The sequence below is a fragment of the Scatophagus argus genome, chromosome 1, assembly GCF_020382885.2.
Source record: "Scatophagus argus isolate fScaArg1 chromosome 1, fScaArg1.pri, whole genome shotgun sequence".
In the NCBI taxonomy this organism is placed as follows: domain Eukaryota; kingdom Metazoa; phylum Chordata; class Actinopteri; family Scatophagidae; genus Scatophagus; species Scatophagus argus.
Genome location: NC_058493.1, coordinates 15,855,075 through 15,873,326, shown reverse-complemented (window position 1 = coordinate 15,873,326; position 18,252 = coordinate 15,855,075). Strand labels below are relative to the sequence as shown.

General features: G+C 40.0%; 2 protein-coding genes across 8 annotated transcripts in view; one reads left to right on the top strand and one right to left on the bottom strand.

Moving 5' to 3' along the window:
- The window catches only part of rnf111 (ring finger protein 111), a 29,113-nt gene extending 25,727 nt beyond the window's left edge, over positions 1 to 3,386 (bottom strand). For 5 of the 7 annotated variants that reach the window (XM_046386567.1, XM_046386595.1, XM_046386613.1 and 2 more), the window contains exon 1: positions 3,255 to 3,386. The gene's annotated coding sequence lies outside the window, so the exon portion shown is untranslated. Of the gene's footprint in view, positions 1 to 2,854; positions 3,136 to 3,163 lie in introns of those variants that run through there. The other 2 variants (XM_046386576.1, XM_046386587.1) reach the window with 2 other exon arrangements.
- A 1,327-nt stretch (positions 3,387 to 4,713) lies between these two features.
- sltm (SAFB-like, transcription modulator) lies at positions 4,714 to 15,615 on the top strand. Its single transcript, XM_046386635.1, has 20 exons — positions 4,714 to 4,870; positions 6,043 to 6,130; positions 6,259 to 6,314; positions 6,806 to 6,833; positions 8,207 to 8,801; positions 9,413 to 9,456; positions 9,587 to 9,699; positions 9,811 to 9,960; positions 10,083 to 10,195; positions 10,284 to 10,444; positions 10,536 to 10,636; positions 10,725 to 10,781; positions 10,901 to 11,040; positions 11,131 to 11,311; positions 11,540 to 11,664; positions 12,515 to 12,688; positions 13,033 to 13,344; positions 13,470 to 13,596; positions 14,047 to 14,201; positions 14,299 to 15,615. Exons 1-20 carry the CDS (start codon positions 4,736 to 4,738, stop codon positions 14,408 to 14,410), a joined length of 2,967 nt encoding a protein of 988 aa, XP_046242591.1. The 5' UTR covers positions 4,714 to 4,735; the 3' UTR covers positions 14,411 to 15,615.
- The last annotated feature ends 2,637 nt before the right edge of the window (positions 15,616 to 18,252 follow it).

Sequence of the window (18,252 nt, the reverse complement as noted above, 5' to 3'; positions counted from 1 at the left end):
TGATTTAGAATTGAAATCACGACACCTCTGATCTTTACATTTTAATCCAGAGTCATCTTTCACAAATAATGATGATGCAAATTGATTTAACTAAATTAAATTAACTGACGCAAATAATGTGATAACTGAATTGCTCAACATCAATCCTTTATAAAACAACTTATCATTTGCTTTTAACTATTTAAATTACTTCAAATGTATTTTTTTCTAGTATTTTACTGATCTGTTAACAGCAAACAGCCCTACAAAGAAACATTAACGTGCCGATAGCAATATTTGGCGTTAAATGTGGTCATGCAGCCTATTAGTACAAATTAACTGTGGCCCAAGGGTGCTGATTAAAGATAGAAAATAAATGCACACATGCTGAATCTAAAGTCAAGCCTGAGTCAATACTGATGTATTTGCTTTTTTTGTTGATTCCAGGCAGTGTGCAAATCAGACTAAATGAAAATGTGATATCCACCATTAAACTGACTCATGTGGTTCTGTCAGGACCTTGGGACAGTTCTGTCCCCGTTCCCAAGAGAAAGAGACCCTCCGGGCTTGTTGCAGCAAGAGAATTTTCACAGCGGTGTCAAGGCCTCTCAGAGCAATTTCAAATTTCAGCAATGCCAAAATGTAGGCCGCTTTGTAAATACTACAAAAAGTATGTGTCTCTGTTAAGACTCCATGAATATTTTCAGTAGGCACTTGGCTCACTGCACCCTCTGCCAGCCAGCAGTGGTGTCAGTATTGACAGGGATTACAATACTGTGAAACCGGCCTTTCTCTGTGCCCTCAGCTGTCAATAAAACTGAGAGCTCCTTTATAATGCGATAGTATTTTACTCTGTGCTGGTTTTGAGAAAACTGTGCTTTGTACTCCTCCTCGGTTATACAGATACGATGATGCAAAGTAGACTCTTGCTATACCTATGCAATATGCATATGGTGATATAATTGTTATCATGAGCAAGATATCATCATGGTGCTGTGCATTATGAAACGAGTCCAGTTTTTAAATGGTGTACACACATCTCAAAGGTTTATGATACACCAAGGACATATTCTAATTTTTTTTTGTTTGTTTATTTTTGTTTTCTTTACTATGTTTAATGTGACAGTTGTGTACCAAAGTACCAAGGTGAGTTTCTTGTATGTGAACTCCTACTTGGCAATAAGCCTGATTCTGAAGGATCAGGCTTTATATAAGTGACTTACACATTAACAGATGCACTGATCTGACCAATACTGATCCGGCAGATCAGTTCGGACATCGCAGTTGTGTATTTTAACACACACACACAGAGCTCACCCGGTTGTAAAGAATATGTATGAGTCAAAATAAATCCAAAGCTGATCAAAGGTTCTGTGGATATACCACTTTATCATTAATCACAAAGGATCATGCATACATGCAGTGATGTTCACTGATCAGCAAATCGTCACATAACATTTGGGACAGCGTGACGGAAATTACACAAATGCAGACTCATACATTTGTGTAATTTCTTTGATGCACTATATGCATGTGGTGATGTGACCCACAGCAACATGCTGACCACACTCCATTTCAGCAGGTGGTTTTGGAACATACTGTACCAACTCCGTCTATGTGGCCACCTGAAAGCACACGTGACAGAAATACCCTGTACATCCATACTGTTTGCTGGGACTGCTGGATGTAATTGTGTCATCAACATAAATCAAAAAAACATATACACAAAACCCGCCAGACAAATGTGACACCATTGTGGGGTTTCAGCAGTTAGCTGATTAAAGGCTCATAAGGACTTTTTAGGACACGGGACAGAGCCACGAAAACTACTGTTAGTGTTCGCTTTCCACCTCTCAGGCACTGTCTCAGTAAAAACGTGACACAACACTCCTGGTAGTGTGTGCTGCAGGGTAACCGTATTGAACTGCATTACATTGCACAGGTGTTCATGATGTTCCTGCACTGCAATGAACTTCATCGTAAACGCCAACAGAAACTGAAATCACGCTATGCAATGTCATTTCATTATTCATTCACAACTCGTTTCATAATAACATACCGGTTGTCACCTGACCTGCAGCCTCAACTTTTGTGAAAAGGGGCTGAGGGGGTTTCGTTATGTCAAAGGTTTAAAAGGTCTCGAGGTTTAAGTAACCCTGTTATTTATAACAGAAGCCACAAACCTCTTCCTGCTTTTATACACAACTCACTGATGAGTGAGAGCCCTTCAGATGCCACAGAGAAAGCTGCGCAATGGCATGCATAAATGCAGGGGCCTCAGAGGACAGCTCCGAAGGAAAAAAAATCCCCATGCATCGAGGCCATTAGGTAATCCAAATGCCTCATAAACAGGACCGAATAACAACAAGTAAGAGACTACACGGATACTATCAAGTGAACCAGTCGTTACTTACGGCAGAAAATATGTGGGGTAACAAAAATGGCAACAGTAAACCAATTCAAGATGTACGACTGAGACAGGACTGCTGAGCTGCTGCTAACGATGCCCACTGAGCTTTCAGTCAGAGAAACGACCCTCAACCACTCTTAGCAGGCAGGCAAACACAGAGCTACGTGTTTTTATTTAGCTTGACAGTATAGAGCCTGAAACTGAGGCTAAGCATAGCCTCTACAACGCTTAACAATTACAATAAGCTCGTCTGTTGTCTGTCTGTATCCCACAAACGCTGCTGAAGTGACTCAGGCCGGGGAAAAAAAACCTCGAGTTAATGGACAAGCACAAAAATGTGAATATCATATCTCTGTAACTTACGTTACGATGAGTACGATAGCGAATCAAAAGAAACCAAAGTGGACAACTAGCCGCTTAGCCTGACACATATCCCAGACAGAAGACAACAAAGACAACACGTACCTGGATCTAAGTCCTTTTTTATCAAAATGTGTCAACGTCCTTTTTTAAACATGTGAGGTTAAATCCTGGGAAATAATGTCAAGCGTTGAAAACTGGCAGTTATCGAAATGTTAACCCAGACTGCAACTGGGCAGGCCTACACACAAATCGCGATCCGAGGACGTAGTGCCTGGGATTGTGAAACTGACAACACAGTCCCGAGCTGATCCGAGAAGCAAAATCGAAGGCAATGGGCCCTGGATGGCTATGAGCTAAGCTAACATAAAGGCTAGACTCATTTCAATCATCAAATAACCGTTTATACTATACCATTTTGACTCGCAGAGAAATCCGATCCAATCTTAAAAGGAAGTACAACCTCTCTATTTTGTTTCGATTTGACAAGAGAAAAATGTCTCACTATTAGCCCTCGACGAAGTTGCCATCCCTGCCTTCCGAGGCATCCACTCTTGTTTACCCAGCAGGTCGTCTGTTCGCTGACTACGGCTACAACGCAGTCGTTCCTCTCACCGCCACACGAGGGCGCCAAATCGTGGCCAGCCATTCGCTACTTTACGACACTTTGCGACAGCTCGGCTCGGTGCCTTTTACATTTCAGGGCAATGTGTGTTTATGGTAAAAATGCTCTTAAGAGGACACATTTTCCTCATGATTTTTCGTGAAAGCAAAAGGTGCCTTCTGTAATTGTGGGGCTGTGGTGATCTGCACCTATGTGCTGATGTATCACCTTCCTAAATACTCGATTCTAAACACTAGAGTGCCCACTAGCGGATAGAGGTTGGACGTGTGAAAGTGTAACAGACCATCAAATACAAGATTCTCCAGAGAGTGTAATTTGACACGAATTACTAATAGAGCAATGGTGTTTAATCCAGTGTACTGGACACCGTGATAAAGCAAATGTAAGGCAAACATCATATAATCTAAGTTAAAATTTAATACACCTGACAAATACTATTTTTGAGAAGCCTAAATCAGAATCAGGTTAATCCCTCCAAGTTATTCATAAAGGTTTATACCAACCCAGACAACAAGGAATCATTCATTATATGAGATGAGGGTAGAAATGCACCACTGAATAGTCAAAATGCTGTTGCTGAAATTCAATCTTGTTATCCATGGACAGAATTATGTCACAACCATGGTCATTCACACAATGCAGAATCAAGTGCATTTATACTAAACATCCCAGACTGTTTCATTTATGATAAACAGACCAGGATAAGGTAGCTAATAATGAAGAAATTACTTATGTTTGAAGGGAAAGCAAATGTCTTGACAATATGTTAGTGGATGATATGAAACCATGTCTGCTTGTGACCCCTTAACCTAAATCGTGAGGCTATTTAAATCGAATATTTTTATACATATTATATTGTGTAACTTCCCTTCATATTATGAAGGGAAGTGCAGGGCTTTGGTTTAGATCTGGCACTGCATTCACTATTTGTCTTTACTATATTTGAATTAGTGTAATGAGTGAGTGTAATGACATTTTATCATCCTAACCATAACATTGACAGTAGACCCGTGGTGCAGAGTTTATAAATAAGAGCACGTGTGAGCACTAATATATTGGCTGAATAAATAAGGAAAGTCAGCAGGCCACTTTACTAAGTCAGAAGGCTTTTGTAATGTGAAATAGTATGTACACAAAAAATCATCTTCTTCTAATGAATGAAATGAAATGCATTAAAATTGGGAAATGGTTAAGAAATTATATGTTAGGAGACACCGATCTGTTTTCGTGTATTGGTTCACTGGCTCCACCACTACAACAGGGAGCACTGTCGCATTTTAATGACGGCAATAAAAACAACAAAGAAGAAACTTGGTAAACGGGCTGCGCGCGCACCACTCAGTCAGTTATCTTGAGATAAAATGGCGACGGGTGCCATTTCCACTGAGTGCAAGAAAATAACAGAATTAAGAGTTGTTGATCTTAAATCCGAGCTCAAACGAAGGGATTTAGACACCTCTGGTGTGAAGAGCGTCCTTCTTTCAAGACTGAGACAAGTAAGTGAAGAACTGAACTAATTTGTGGAATAAGGCGTGACAGAGCTGCGGATTGCGATGCAGTGGTGCTAAGGCTAACGTTAGCGAATGTTGTGACATATTTCCTGCTAGGCTATCCATTCAGGGAGGGTAAACAGATAAGCCATTGAAATGGCTGCTGGCACAGTCTAGCTTTTGCTTATATAAGTATACTTTATTATGAGTGCTTCAGATACACTTTTCGGAGAGAGCGAAATGTTAACTAATGTGGTTGAGGTTGATAAGTTAAATAAGTTAACGTTACTGAGATCCAATGACAAAACAACGTTACAAGCACCACTTGAGATGTACGTTCAGCATTCAGTCACTGAGGAGGGTCAACAAATTAAAAAGCCTGTGTAGGTTCCATGTCCCCCGAAGCCATTTGTAAACAGGACTCGGACGTTTCTAAGCTTTAGATGTTAAATTACTTAACGTGTTATGTGCTTATTGGATAGTTCATGAAAGACTTTAGCTGCTGAAATGAAGCGCAGCCTTGCTGTTAAACGCGAGAAGGACTACGCTCATGTTCTTTGAAGTCTGGATTCAAGTAGATACAAAGCTGATTTTTTTATTTCTGCTTTAATTAGTTCCATTGATCGTTATGCATCATGTTATATCCATGGTCTGAACTTAAATGTAAATGAAGGGATGTCAAAATTCACTTGGATTGCGAATAGGCTTTAGAGTTAATAATGAAAGCTCAGCTCAACTATTTAATGCTGTTTGTTGGTTTTAATCTGATTTTAAAAATGTACCCACATTTTTGACATTCAAGGACAAGGTCTGTGCGAAAACCTCTCCATGCCATTCTAGCAGCAGAGATTGAAAATCCATTGAATAAACTAAACATTTCATATGAACCAATTGCCTTAGTTGGTTTTCTACAGTTACTTTTGGGACATTACAAGATTCATTAGTAGATCTAAATAATGTTGATGATTTCATTGACAACTTGACATTTAAAGTCAAAATTGAGAAGAATCAGGTATGTCCATTCATCATAGGTGCAAAGATGGCCCAGATTCGAACTCATTGGGTTTATTTGTTAATCTTGTATCATATTGAGTTTACGGTGTATTCATCTTACCAGACAGACTAATTGATGTGGAGTGTTTTAACCGTTTTTTAATTAAATTGCTTGACTTTTTAAGGCTCTTGAAGATGAAGGTGGTGACACAGAAAACATTCAAATCCAGCTTCCAACTGATGTATCAACTCGGAAAGGTGGAAAAGCTAAAGGTGATCTTGCTCTTTACGTAAAAGATGAGACAGGGTGGCTATGCAAGTCCATATGTTCTCTTTTATTATCATTAATGGTAGTATTTCTTTATTTAAATTTTTAAATTTTTATTTGCTTCCACTTTCAGGGAAAAAAGTGGATTCAGATGTGGACACCACAGGGGAAGATGATGTGTTTTCCAAGGTAACTGTGGCACACATTTATATTGTTCATATTTGCCACAACTCTGATGCCATTGTCATAATGAGAGCTGTTCCCTGGTTTGTATAAAGACAAACCTGAAATTATTTAAAAATTCTGTTCAGTTCCAGCAAGTGTTCAAAATGCAGCCAGAAAGTCTAAGAAGTGTAACAAAAATATCAATGGCAGGAAGCTGTTCATATAAGCTCAGAAGTCTCTGTAGACCGCCAAACTGTAGGAATGTATAACTTTGTCAGTTTGGTAAGAAGAAAAAAAATCCATGCCGTCACACCCCTATTGTCAGCACTTAGTTTAAGCTACATCTTGTAGTTTTTGGGATGGAAGGATGGAAATGACTTTACCCATAAACTTTAATTAAAAGAAAGACCACTAAAATCCAGCAGTGAATTCTTTCTGTATATAGTTTAACTTTTGTTGCTCTGCGTATTCTGTTGAAATATCTGTCTGCTCACTTCATCCTTTTATTTTTCTAGGAAACTGAAGAGTACGAATCAGAAAAAGGTATGTATGGTGGCACTCTAATGCCGATTGCTAACATGAGGTTGTTTCTTTTTTACAGCAAACATGCATAATGACAGGAAACTCCTGGTAGAATTCATAACCTATCTAGTAGCTCTAGCTCCTTCTAGCTGCTGCTAAGTACTGCACTACCTAGGTTACAGTGCACTAAAAGGAGCACCAAGGACATGCTTAATGAAGGCATTTCTGAAGAATGACTCCAGTTTTTTCTAATTGCCACATAAATGAATAACCTGATGTGGGTTGCCTTGGTGCAGGAACCCAATCTGCTTGTATAACTCAGCGTGCTTTAAAGAAAGTTCTGTTTTCATGGCTTGCCTATTGCCTCTGGCATCCAAATACATTCCTGAGGGGAAACGAAGAGTGAAGGTCCATGAACAAGTTGCCATTTTATTATGTCCACTGAACGAGGATCATCTCACTTACCTGTTGACATTTTGATTGACCACATTGTTGGACAGACCAGTGACAAATGCGCTGTGGAGGTCTGAATACTTGACTTCCTTTACTGGAGGAATCAGACACCTTTTATTTCAGACTTTGGCAGGGGAGATGGCCAATGGATTTGGACCAGATTGTGCTAACTCAAGGGCCACTGGACTCAAAACCTTTTGTAAAGATGCAGAGACCTTGTGCCAGGAGGCAGTTGAAAGATCAAGAGACTTCATAGACTCATCACAGACGACCCATCAAAACTGCACATACTCGTGCCAGTGTGTGAGCAGTGAAGTGATTTGACAAAGGGCATGGGACTGCCAAGGATGGACTGTTATGAACAAAGGGACGCATTTTTTGTACATGGTTGTGCACAACTGACTGGACTCATTACAGCAGGGTGGATTTGATTATGGAAGCCCATTTTTCAAAGTGTCGTGTAATCTACTGATCAGACATTGAGGTCATTGATTAAAGAAGAAATATTGGAAGACATTGAAGATTTCCTAAAGCTGAGATGATTGTACATGGACTGGTCAGCTGGAGATTCATTTTGCACAGTGGGGACAAAAAGAAACAGCAGGATGAGCTAATGAGTTGTTCCTCGTCATGCGAGCTTTGTCACAAGATTCCCATCTGGAGAACTGCCACACATTGTAGGGAGCATCTGGAATTGCACGTTCAGTATGAATTATGCTTCAACTACGTGACTACGTGTCAAGAAATGAAGAGCACCGAGTCACCCCCCCCCCATTTTCAGTGAAGATTGTGTGTTTTGTGTCTTCCTGTGGTGTCTACGCCCTCGATGACCATTAACACTAAATGTGCTTTATATTCTACCTTTTAGGTCAAGTAACCCATCGACATGTCATTGTTAAAAGTTGTGTTTTTGCCATGTTTATCCTTATTAAATCCCTCAGATGTAACTGATACAGATGATGGTACTCGTGAAAATTCTAAGCCAGCACCCTGCGAAGACAGCCTCGTTCAGCCTGAGGCTGAGGCTGAGCCAGAGTCAGAAGCTATGACGGCTGAGGCTGATTCAGAGCCTGAGCCAGAGGTCGATGCTGAGCCAGAGGTGGATGAGGATGCTGACCCAGAGATGGATGGGGAGGCTGAGCCAGAGGTGGAGACCGAACTGGCTGAGATGGATGCTGAAGCCATGAGTTCCTCTAAAGAAGCTGAGGACGATCACCTATCCTTCTCAATCCCAAATGAAGATGCCATCACCCTAGATGTTGATGGTGATGATCTCCTGGAAACAGGTAAACATGTGAAACTTCCAGATCCAGAGGCTGAGAAGGGCACAGGTGAGCCAGAGGCCTCTGCTATGACGGGCCCAGATGATGACATGAAGGAGGAAGAGACGGAGGGCCAGAAAGATGATGGATCCAGGAGTGAGCCCACGAAGAAAGACGGCAGAGAGGCCTTGAAGAAAGCTGAAACGGGAGACAAAGAAAAGGATTCTGGGAAGAAAGGCCCCTCCACTACTGGGGCATCAGGTCAAGCAAAGAGGTTTGTCTTTCTATGTCAGTTCTTTGATACTACTACCAAGTCCAGCTCACTAAGAACGCAACATTGTGGGTAGCCTCAAGATTTTTTTTTTTTTTTTTTTTGCCATAAGGGAATGTTCACTGATGTACCTAATCCTGCCATTTACTGCTTTGATTTATTTTCCTGACGTTGGTTAAATTGTGACATTAACCAGGAGCTGAGAAAAAACACCTCTTATTTTGTTACTTTGACCTTCCCAACAGTTCCTTCCCAAAAGCCTTTTCCAGTTTCTACACAAGGCATTGTAAAAGAGCATTAGTCTCTGTGATGGCAGTGTTTTGTTTTTTTTCCTTTTTGGTCAAATGATTCGCTGTGAAGTTGAACAAACCTCCGAAGATTTCATTGGTCCAGGGAATAAATTGGCTGACAACTTGACCCATCTCACCACTGGAAAAGCAATGAAGCCTTTGAGACATTGGTTCAGATCTCCGCCTTGCCTACAGGATTTTTTTTCCCCGAAAAGTACAAAATATGGTCTTGTTCCACTAGATGTATATCTGTCCGTTAACACCAGGTTTTTATTTACCTTCACTCCTTTCCTTTTGTTTGTTGTTGCCACCTTTGCTTTGTAGCTCTTCAAGAGACAGAGATGGCAAAGCTACAAAAGAGGAAAAGGGTAAGAATTATTATATTCAGTTGTTAATAGAAATTAAACCAAGGATAAATCACTTCTCCTTTGGTTCAACCTAAGGCACTATATTTTACACCCAATAACGCAACTGTCTTTTGGAAAACAACATCTCCAGGAGTCGTTAGCAGTAGCAGCAACAGCAGTTCTTCCCGTAATATATGGGTGAGCGGCCTGTCTTCAAACACCAAAGCAGCTGATCTAAAGAACCTGTTTGGCAAATATGGGAAGGTAATTAACTTTTTTTTGGATCCGTTTGTTGGCTATTTTCAGTGTCTCAAAATGTCACTGCTACTTTAAGCTCAGTGTCTTTGAAAAATGTCTTTTTGTTGTTGCCAACAGGTTTTGAGTGCCAAGGTGGTTACAAATGCACGCAGTCCTGGTTCAAAGTGTTATGGCTTGGTGACCATGTCTTCCAGTACAGAGGTGACGCGCTGCGTCTCCCATCTTGACTGTACAGAGCTCCATGGGCAGCAAATATATGTTGAAAGGGTAAGTTAGGAAGTGGCTATCAAGTCAAAATTGTTCTACCCTGATTGGTCTTGTGCTATTCTTTTATTTGTGGAAACATTGTGGGTCTGTGCCATTTATGCTTCACTCTTGCTGTTTGTCAGGCCAAAAACGATCCGTTCAAAAAAGAGGGCTCAAAGAAAGAAGCAGATGACAAAGCAAGTTCCAGCAAATCAAGTGATAAGCGCAGTTCCACGGGGATGAAGTTGACCAACAAGTAGGTGACAGAAAATGTCGGCTTTTATTTATGCATTTATTCATTTTTATTTAAGGCACATTTAACAATTTGGTCTTCACATGTGTAGAACACCACCATCTTACAAAAAAGAAGACAAGAAATTGGACAAACTTTCAGAAAAGGACAAAGACTTATCCAAGAAACAAGACGCCAGAAGTGGAAAATCGGAGTCTGTTTCGTCAAACTCTGGACAAGATTCCTCAAAGAAAGATGACAGAAAGCATGGACGTAGGTTTAGTTCCCCTTCTTTTCACTAATCCAGAGAATCCTATTGAGTTAGTCGGTAATGTGTCTTTTTTTTTTTTTTATTCTTCTCTAGGAACAAAGAGCCCAGGCAAGATGGTGGTACAACATCATGCCAAAGGAGATTCTAATTTTGGCAAAATGAGACCTTTCAGAAGGGGGAGGTATTTTGATAAAGTAAGACCTTGTATTTGATTCAAATTTATTATATTTTTAAAGCATATTTTAGACTTATTTAATGAGATTCTGGTTGGTACATTTTCAGCCTTTCATCAACATGAATGTTCAAAGGCGGCCGAAGTGGTTGATTCCTCCTGAAGAGGTATGAAACTCTAAATACTGTGGACAAATAATCTCGTGCTTTGTTTTAACTTGCTTCACTTTATGAGCTTTTTTGTTAAAAAAAAAAAAACAACTCGAATTTCTGTTCCCCTTCCTCAGCTGGAGATGATGAAAGACAGACCGCGTCCTTTTGCTAACAAGGGGGAAGACATCCTGCCTTTTGAGAAGATGAAGGAACAGAGGATGCGTGAACGGATGGCTCGTGTGGAACGTGTCCGTAGAGCCGTAGAGTTGCGCAGGTAGATTGAATTGCAGTTCACACTTGTAGATTTAAAATTCAGAGGTGCATCAGAGTTTTATTTATTGTCTTTTCATATGTTTGTTGTAAGGCGGCGTGAAATTGCGGAACGAGAGCGCCGGGAGCGTGAGCGTGTCCGTCTGTTGCGAGAGCGTGAAGAACGGGAGAACCTGCTTCGAGAGCGCCAGAGACTGGAGATGGAGAGACAAAAACTGGAAAGGGAGCGCCTGGAGAGGGAGAGGCTTGAGAGGGAGAGAGTCCGTATAGAGCAGGTACAGGATGCACCTCAGGATGATGCAGCAGGAAAAGGAGGCTAAACACAAATGTGTTTATGCTCTTGTAATTCACCACTGGTTTTTAAATGCAGGTGTTTGAGAAAGTTGTTAAAACCAGTCAGATTGTGATATTGTTTCTGCTTGTTCGTTACTACTGTAGCTGCTTTTCTGATGAAATCAGCTTCTCTCTGTAATTTTATTTTAATTAAATACGGCCTCTTTCAGGAACGGCGCAAAGAGGCAGAGCGCATGGCACGTGAGCGCGAGGAGCTGCGGAGGCAGCAGGAACAGCTCCGTTATGAGCAGGAAAAGAGAAACAGCCTTAAAAGGGGCCGTGAAGTGGACCACGGGTAATGACATTGTTTTAATGTTTGTCCCTTCATAGTAGTATAAACTCAAACTTTTTAAAATGTATTTTTAGTATTTTATCAGTTTGAGAAATGTGCTCTATGGAACAGAGCTATTGATTCTCAGGGAACCTTTGCCAAGATTTCCCTTGGGATTGAGGAACTAAACTGAAATGAACTAACTTGAAGGCTCATAGAAAATGTAAACAGACAAACAGACAGACAAAATGTGAATCAGGATTGGTGGATATATTCATTTTTGTGTCATCTTTAACTTTTGGTCAGTTGTAAGTTTGGTACCTAAAGCAGTCACCATTTTCTGACATGTATGTTCAATTTGTGAGTTAAGTCATACTGCAGATTTTTGGACTACTCAGTGACTCCACATTGACTTCCTTTCAGTTCTTCTGTCTGACTAATAATGAGATGTAGTGAACCTCCCTGGTGTCATATTAACTCACATCTATAATGTGAAGAATTCTTTTATAAAGTGAAACTGTTTTTGGCCACACCCAATTGCAAATATTGTCAGCCTGATAGTGTAATAAGGATTATGACCACTTAGTGGTACATAACATTTTCAAGATATTATTTTTTCTTCCTGTATCGTCTTTCTTCCCTTGTCGCTCACGGTTTGATTTTTGGCTCGCTGCTTGCGAGAGGGAGTTTTACCTGGTGAAATTTGCATCAGGCCATAACCTTCTTTCAGCAAACATAATGTTATGTTAAAATAAAAGAAAACATATTAATAGAGGATACCACAGTACATCTTCAAACATTTTCAGATACCTGAGAAGGGGTTTGGTAGTCCGAGCTCATGACTCATGGGGCGTGTCTGTTTGTAACGTTTCAGTCGGAGAGATGATCCCTATTGGAATGGAAACAAGAAGATGCAGTCCGAGTCTGATGTCCGCTTGAACCAGGGCTCCAACTACAACCGGCAGCAGAACCGCTTTTCAAACTTCAGTCCCAGAGAGAGGGGTCGCTTTCCAGAGGCTGCTGCTGAGCAACCCAACACGTATGACAGGTACAAGTGTAGTGAAGTTGCAGGAAGTGAACATTATCATGAACAGGGGTCCTGGTTTTGTTCACTGGGACGCTTGTATAGAACAGAACAGAATCATTGTTAGTGTTATTGGTAATTTGCACAATAAATTCGCTTTGATTTTTCTCAGTTTGTTGCAGTTCTTGGTATAAAAGTAACCTGTGTGGACCAAGAGAATTTTTGGAATATATGAGGCCATAAGCTTGTTGCCAGTGTGTCTGTTCTGTTGCTAGCATTCTCCTCTGTTCCACAATACTTCGTCTCTGTGTTCCTGGCCTAACTTGTTAACACTTTTTATGACTAATCCCATTTTGGTCTTTGCTCAGACGTAACCGGTTTGACGGTGAACCAGAAGTAAAGAAGAGTCGACTTGCTCCTCACAGAGAGAATTCTGGCTTTGATCGTTACCCCAAGAACTTTGAAACAGTCCGCAGAGCTGAGCCGTCACATCCTCCTCGCACTGAAGTCCGGGACACAGACCGCAGGGATAGGGATGAGAGACGACCTGTTCCCATGCCTGAACGCCCAATGGGAGCCAGATCTGCACTGCCGAGCATATCACACAACCGCTCACCCAGCGATGGAGGGCATGGGTGGAAGAATGATGGCAGTATAAACTCTAACAAGGGAGATATACGGTAATAAATAAATAAAATAGTAGAGTGTTTTGTACAAGAAGCATCATCAATTGTCTTTTCACCCAGTAAGATAAAGCTTACTTCTGTTTTAAATCTCTTGTTTTCTGTATTGCTGGTTTGAACAGAGGAAATATGCGCATGCGATCAGGCAGAGATGGTCCAGGTCCCTCACTTAGAGGAGGCTCCTCAAGCAGCCGTGGCAGGAGCAGCTTTAATGATCGAGATGGAAGACCCATGGTGATAAGTAATCAGGTCAGTTTCCCTTCTGACTAAGAGCTCAAATGCATTTATCAGCTACAGGTTATTGATAGGTCATGTGTAAAATACTTTCTTTTACTTTAATATTTTAGTTGTATATCTTCTTCACATCCCAGCTAATTGATGATTGGTCAACAATCATCAACAAAGGACTTTGATGGATTTGGAGTGTGTGTGCTGTTTTTGTTGATGAAATAGTTAGTCTCACATAAGGTTGTCACAGGACCAGAATTTTTAAAAGTTGATTCAAATCCTAGGTGCAGAAAATGGAATTTATTTTGTTTGTTTATGTTTTAAATTAACAGCCTGCACACTGTTGTTATACAAGGTCACCATGCACTTGTGTGTATTGGAGAGTATTTAACAACAAAGATTTGGTCTGTTGCTCACACATCAATTTAACAATTTAACAAACTCGACACCTGATTTCCAATCTCTCTGCAGCCATTCAGCTCTGGCCGACAGGTGGTGGTGGAGCGTCACAGCAGGGAGCAGGGACTGAGGAAGGAGTGGCACGGTGGATCAAACTCCCAGGAAAGAGCCTTCCCTGATAATCGCAGGCTGGGAGACAGCCGCGGCAGCATTATGGCTTCTTCCAGGTATACCATATTTCCAAACAAAATGATGACAGAACCGAATAGCGTGACCCGTGTTCTCAGCCATCTTTGACTCGAGCTCTGCTTTCCCCATCTGCAGTCATTCTTCGTCTGGACTGAACCGAATTGTACAGATCACCAGCAACTCCATTCCCAGCGGTGGCAACGTAGGCGGGTTCAAGCCCTACAAAGGAACGCCGCGGCAGTTCTAACTGCTACCAAAAAATGAAGACTTTTTTTGAACTCTTTATTTTTAGGATATTAACTGTTTTAGGTGGCACATTTGTAGCCACAATGTTGAGAACACTATTTTATTTTGTATAGACAAGTGTTTACCTGAGTGTAGGGTTTTCCTGACAGTTGTGCTGTTACCATTAAGCAACCCTGTGCACATGTTTTACTTATGTTTAAGAAGATACTGTACAGCCCTCGGTCTTTGTAACAAGTTTTCAAGTGATGTTACGACTTCTCTGATTTAGTGTTGTATGTATTTCAGTAGCATAGTGTCACACTCAGTTTTCCTGTCTTCTATGTCCTGTTTTATTGAGCTCATAAAGTGGCAGGAATTTTTCACTCATTTGGCTGTTTCTCTGTGAGGAAATGGATGACATAGGACTGATTTATTTTTGAAAAGTCCTTCTTGGTGTTGATGTCCTGTTTTGCCAAGAAAAGTTGGTTTTGCTAAAAACATTGTCAAACTGTAAACTAGTCTTCATTGTTGTAGCGAAATACTTCTCATAGGCTTTGAGTTTAATTACATACAGACCCATGTCTCTGAAATAAAATCTGACTTTCAAGTCTAACTGCAGGGCATTCAGTGGTTTCAGAGTCTGGAGATTGACCATCACACGTAATTTTTATGTTTGCTTATTTGTTATTCCAATGATTCTACAAGTGTGATTATACCTGGCCATCAAACAATGGCATTAATTCTGGCACTTTGAGTTCTTTGGTCAATTCAGTTTGTAATATGAATTTGAAGACTTGTTTTTTGTTGTAAATCACATCATAATGGGGTAAGCTTTGTGCTTCATTTACCTCCATACAAATAGAAGGTACTTTGATGGCAACATAGAAAAAGTTTCAGTCTGAGAAATGTTTTACAGCATTGAGGTTGATACTAAAGTGGTTCTCACATTGTCAGCTGTGACTAAAACACTTTACACTTCCATATTACCTTCTGTTACAGTTTTATTTTTTTAATTTCAGAACTGTTTATAAGGAGGGGTCTTTTTTGTCCTTGTACAGTTGGACCAGCACAGGTGTGCACATCATGTATTGTCACACTCTACCTACACACCTGTCAGAATGTGTGAATAAAGCTTGATTAAATGACTGATAACCAGAAGGGCTTGTACTGATTGTCAGCTCACTGTCTCCTTTCAGTCATGGCCAGATTAAACTATTTGGAATTTACTGTTTGGCTATATGTGCCTGATTCCCAAGTTCCCATCCAGTAATGCTGTATATTTCAGCTTACAGAGAGGGGAAAAAAACCCAAAACACAATTATCCTGTCTGGTTTGTGTGTCAGTCACCGAAACACCCCAGACATGCATGTTATTTAAATGAATTTAAATTTTTTTGTACTGAAAATGTGGATTTTACATCCATCTGATCAAGCATATCAAACTGTCTTTGAAGAGACAACAATTACAAATGACAACAAGGCAGCTTTTGATCTTTTATTGGTCTTTTATTATCCTGGTACTTCTAATCAGGTTGAATGACCCTTGTCTATAAGGCATTTTGTTATATATATATGTGTATATGTATATGTATGTGTGTGTGTGTGTGTATATATATATATATTTATATATATATCACACCACATACATTATGTGACTGTAATGTGAAAGGCTACATACATTATTTGGTCATTTATGTAAATAGATGGAACATTGAAATCAACACAAATGAGTAACCTCTCATTTTCACAAGCACGTTCCTTTTGCTTTTATGTTTCACTTGAAATATAAATGGGCCATACGGTGAAAATAATATTCTTGGGGTAGTTTGTAAGATTTTTACTCTTAACATTTCAGTCCACACTATACATGCACATCAAAGTAAAATCTGGGAGTTTGATATTGCATTAAAATGTCTCCCTGTTGATTGTTCAGCAGTCTGGATGTGTGTCTCATACAAGAATGAACAACTGCCTCTGCTACATAGATGACAACACTCACGCTCTATAAAGCAGCCTTTTCCCTCATTAAGTTTGTAAAAGTTTGAGCATGTTTGGAAAGTTGTGTAGTTAAATGATGGACTCTGGACTGGAAAAACAACTACATGAATTAGGGATGCACCTACACCATTTTTTTTGCTGACTGGGCTGAGTACCAGTGTTGTTCATGTATATATATGTTGTTCATATACATATATATATTACCTGTACTTGGTTGAAAAACCATTTCTGTTACCCAAATGACATCCAGCCTATCTGCTGTTGTAGGTCGTATCATCCCCATAGTCAATGAACTGTGTGCTGGTACTCAGGCCTTTGTGATGGGACCCTTTTGTCTGGTATAGGTGTACCACTAGCTTGAATATATCAAATTGCAGCAAGTTCTGTTGTGGTACTATTTTTTTTTTTATAACAAATAAACTCGATTGTTTTAAGCCAAAACATTTAAACAGCCCTTTCATACTTTTACAAATTAACAATATTCAGCTGGCTTAACCACCTTGAAATAACTCTTTTGGCCATTATTCAGTTTTTAAAGGTACCCAAAGAACAATAGCACTCTTGCACAATTTATGTTCTGTATAAAATGAGGTATGTTTCTCTTCTGTTAGTGCATATCATATCAATGTAACAGTGCAAAACCAATTACGACGACTACCTTGTCAAAACACTAATTTTACAGCATTTACCCCACCATCACTTTTACAAGGCATACAGGAAACCACTTTGAAACACCAAGCACACGATATCCTTCTGATCAGTTCATCTCAGGAACTCGGGGGAAACAAACACATTACAACAAAAAATATCAAATTCTGGTAAAAATGACTAGGGATAGCGAGCTAATGCACAGCAGTAAATATGAAATAATAAAAGATAATAATAATAAGCATGTGTGGCACGTGTCGTTTTATGCTCTTTTCACTCATACAAATACCAACCAACATAACAGTTTTGATATCAGCTCAAACTGCTCGTGAAGTAAAGTTTCATTTCTTTAAACCTTCAATGGAATGTCAGCATTTTCACGTTTGACAGGTCGAGACACACAAAACTCACAAAAAGATAAAATAAAAAAGTACAAAGCCTCCCTTCTGATTTCTTGCTATCACCTTATGATTATATGTGTTATTTATTTGCACGTAAAAAAAAAAAAACCCTTCTAACAAATCAATCAAACGTGTACATAATTAGTAATGTTCCTTAACCCTGTGCAAGGTGTTTATTTCTTAATCAGGTAGTCCAAGTCAACACAAGAAGAGCAGCTTAATTCATTTTAGTGTGAAGTTCAACAATGAGGGTCTTAAATAACATAGTGTTAAGTTCTCCAAAGTGTCAAAACAGTTGCTGTGTGTACAGATACACGGATAGTTAAAGTTGTGACTAAGAAAGTGAGGACAGGCCGAGGAACTGTGCCAATACACAAAAGACACTCAAGGGTATGTCCCTTCAGAAAAGGCCTGAGAGTATTTCTGATGTTCATGTGAAACAAAAAAAAACAATGCATGGATTGTCTCCTTCTGGTAATACGCCTGTTTCCTTTTGTCCTATAAATTATGTTGAAATGTTGTAAGGCGTTTATATATATACACACACACAAAATGTAAGCCTTGTTAGGGCCTAACAAACACAGAGCTAAAACTCCAGCCTTCACAGGAAGCCCATAAGAAAGGGTTCCCCCCGCAGCAGGTGGCCTGCTGCCTCCATGTCATCGCTCTCTCCTGACGCTGAATTTGTTCTCACCGAACAAAATGATGGAGACCACTTCACAAGCGCGGCAAAATGTCTCCCTCTGTCTGTCACAGAGGACTTAAGTCAAGGCATCCAATTGGAATGTATAGATAGAAAAGATTCTCAGGAGGCAGTC

Bases quoted from the DNA above. Each gene is read 5' to 3' on its own strand.
- sltm (XM_046386635.1), top strand. From the start codon at position 4,736: ATGGCGACGGGTGCCATTTCCACTGAGTGCAAGAAAATAACAGAATTA. The intron at 11,665-12,514 runs GTAATGACATTG...GTAACGTTTCAG, and splicing joins GGCCGTGAAGTGGACCACGG to TCGGAGAGATGATCCCTATT. The intron at 12,689-13,032 runs GTACAAGTGTAG...GTCTTTGCTCAG, and splicing joins CAACCCAACACGTATGACAG to ACGTAACCGGTTTGACGGTG.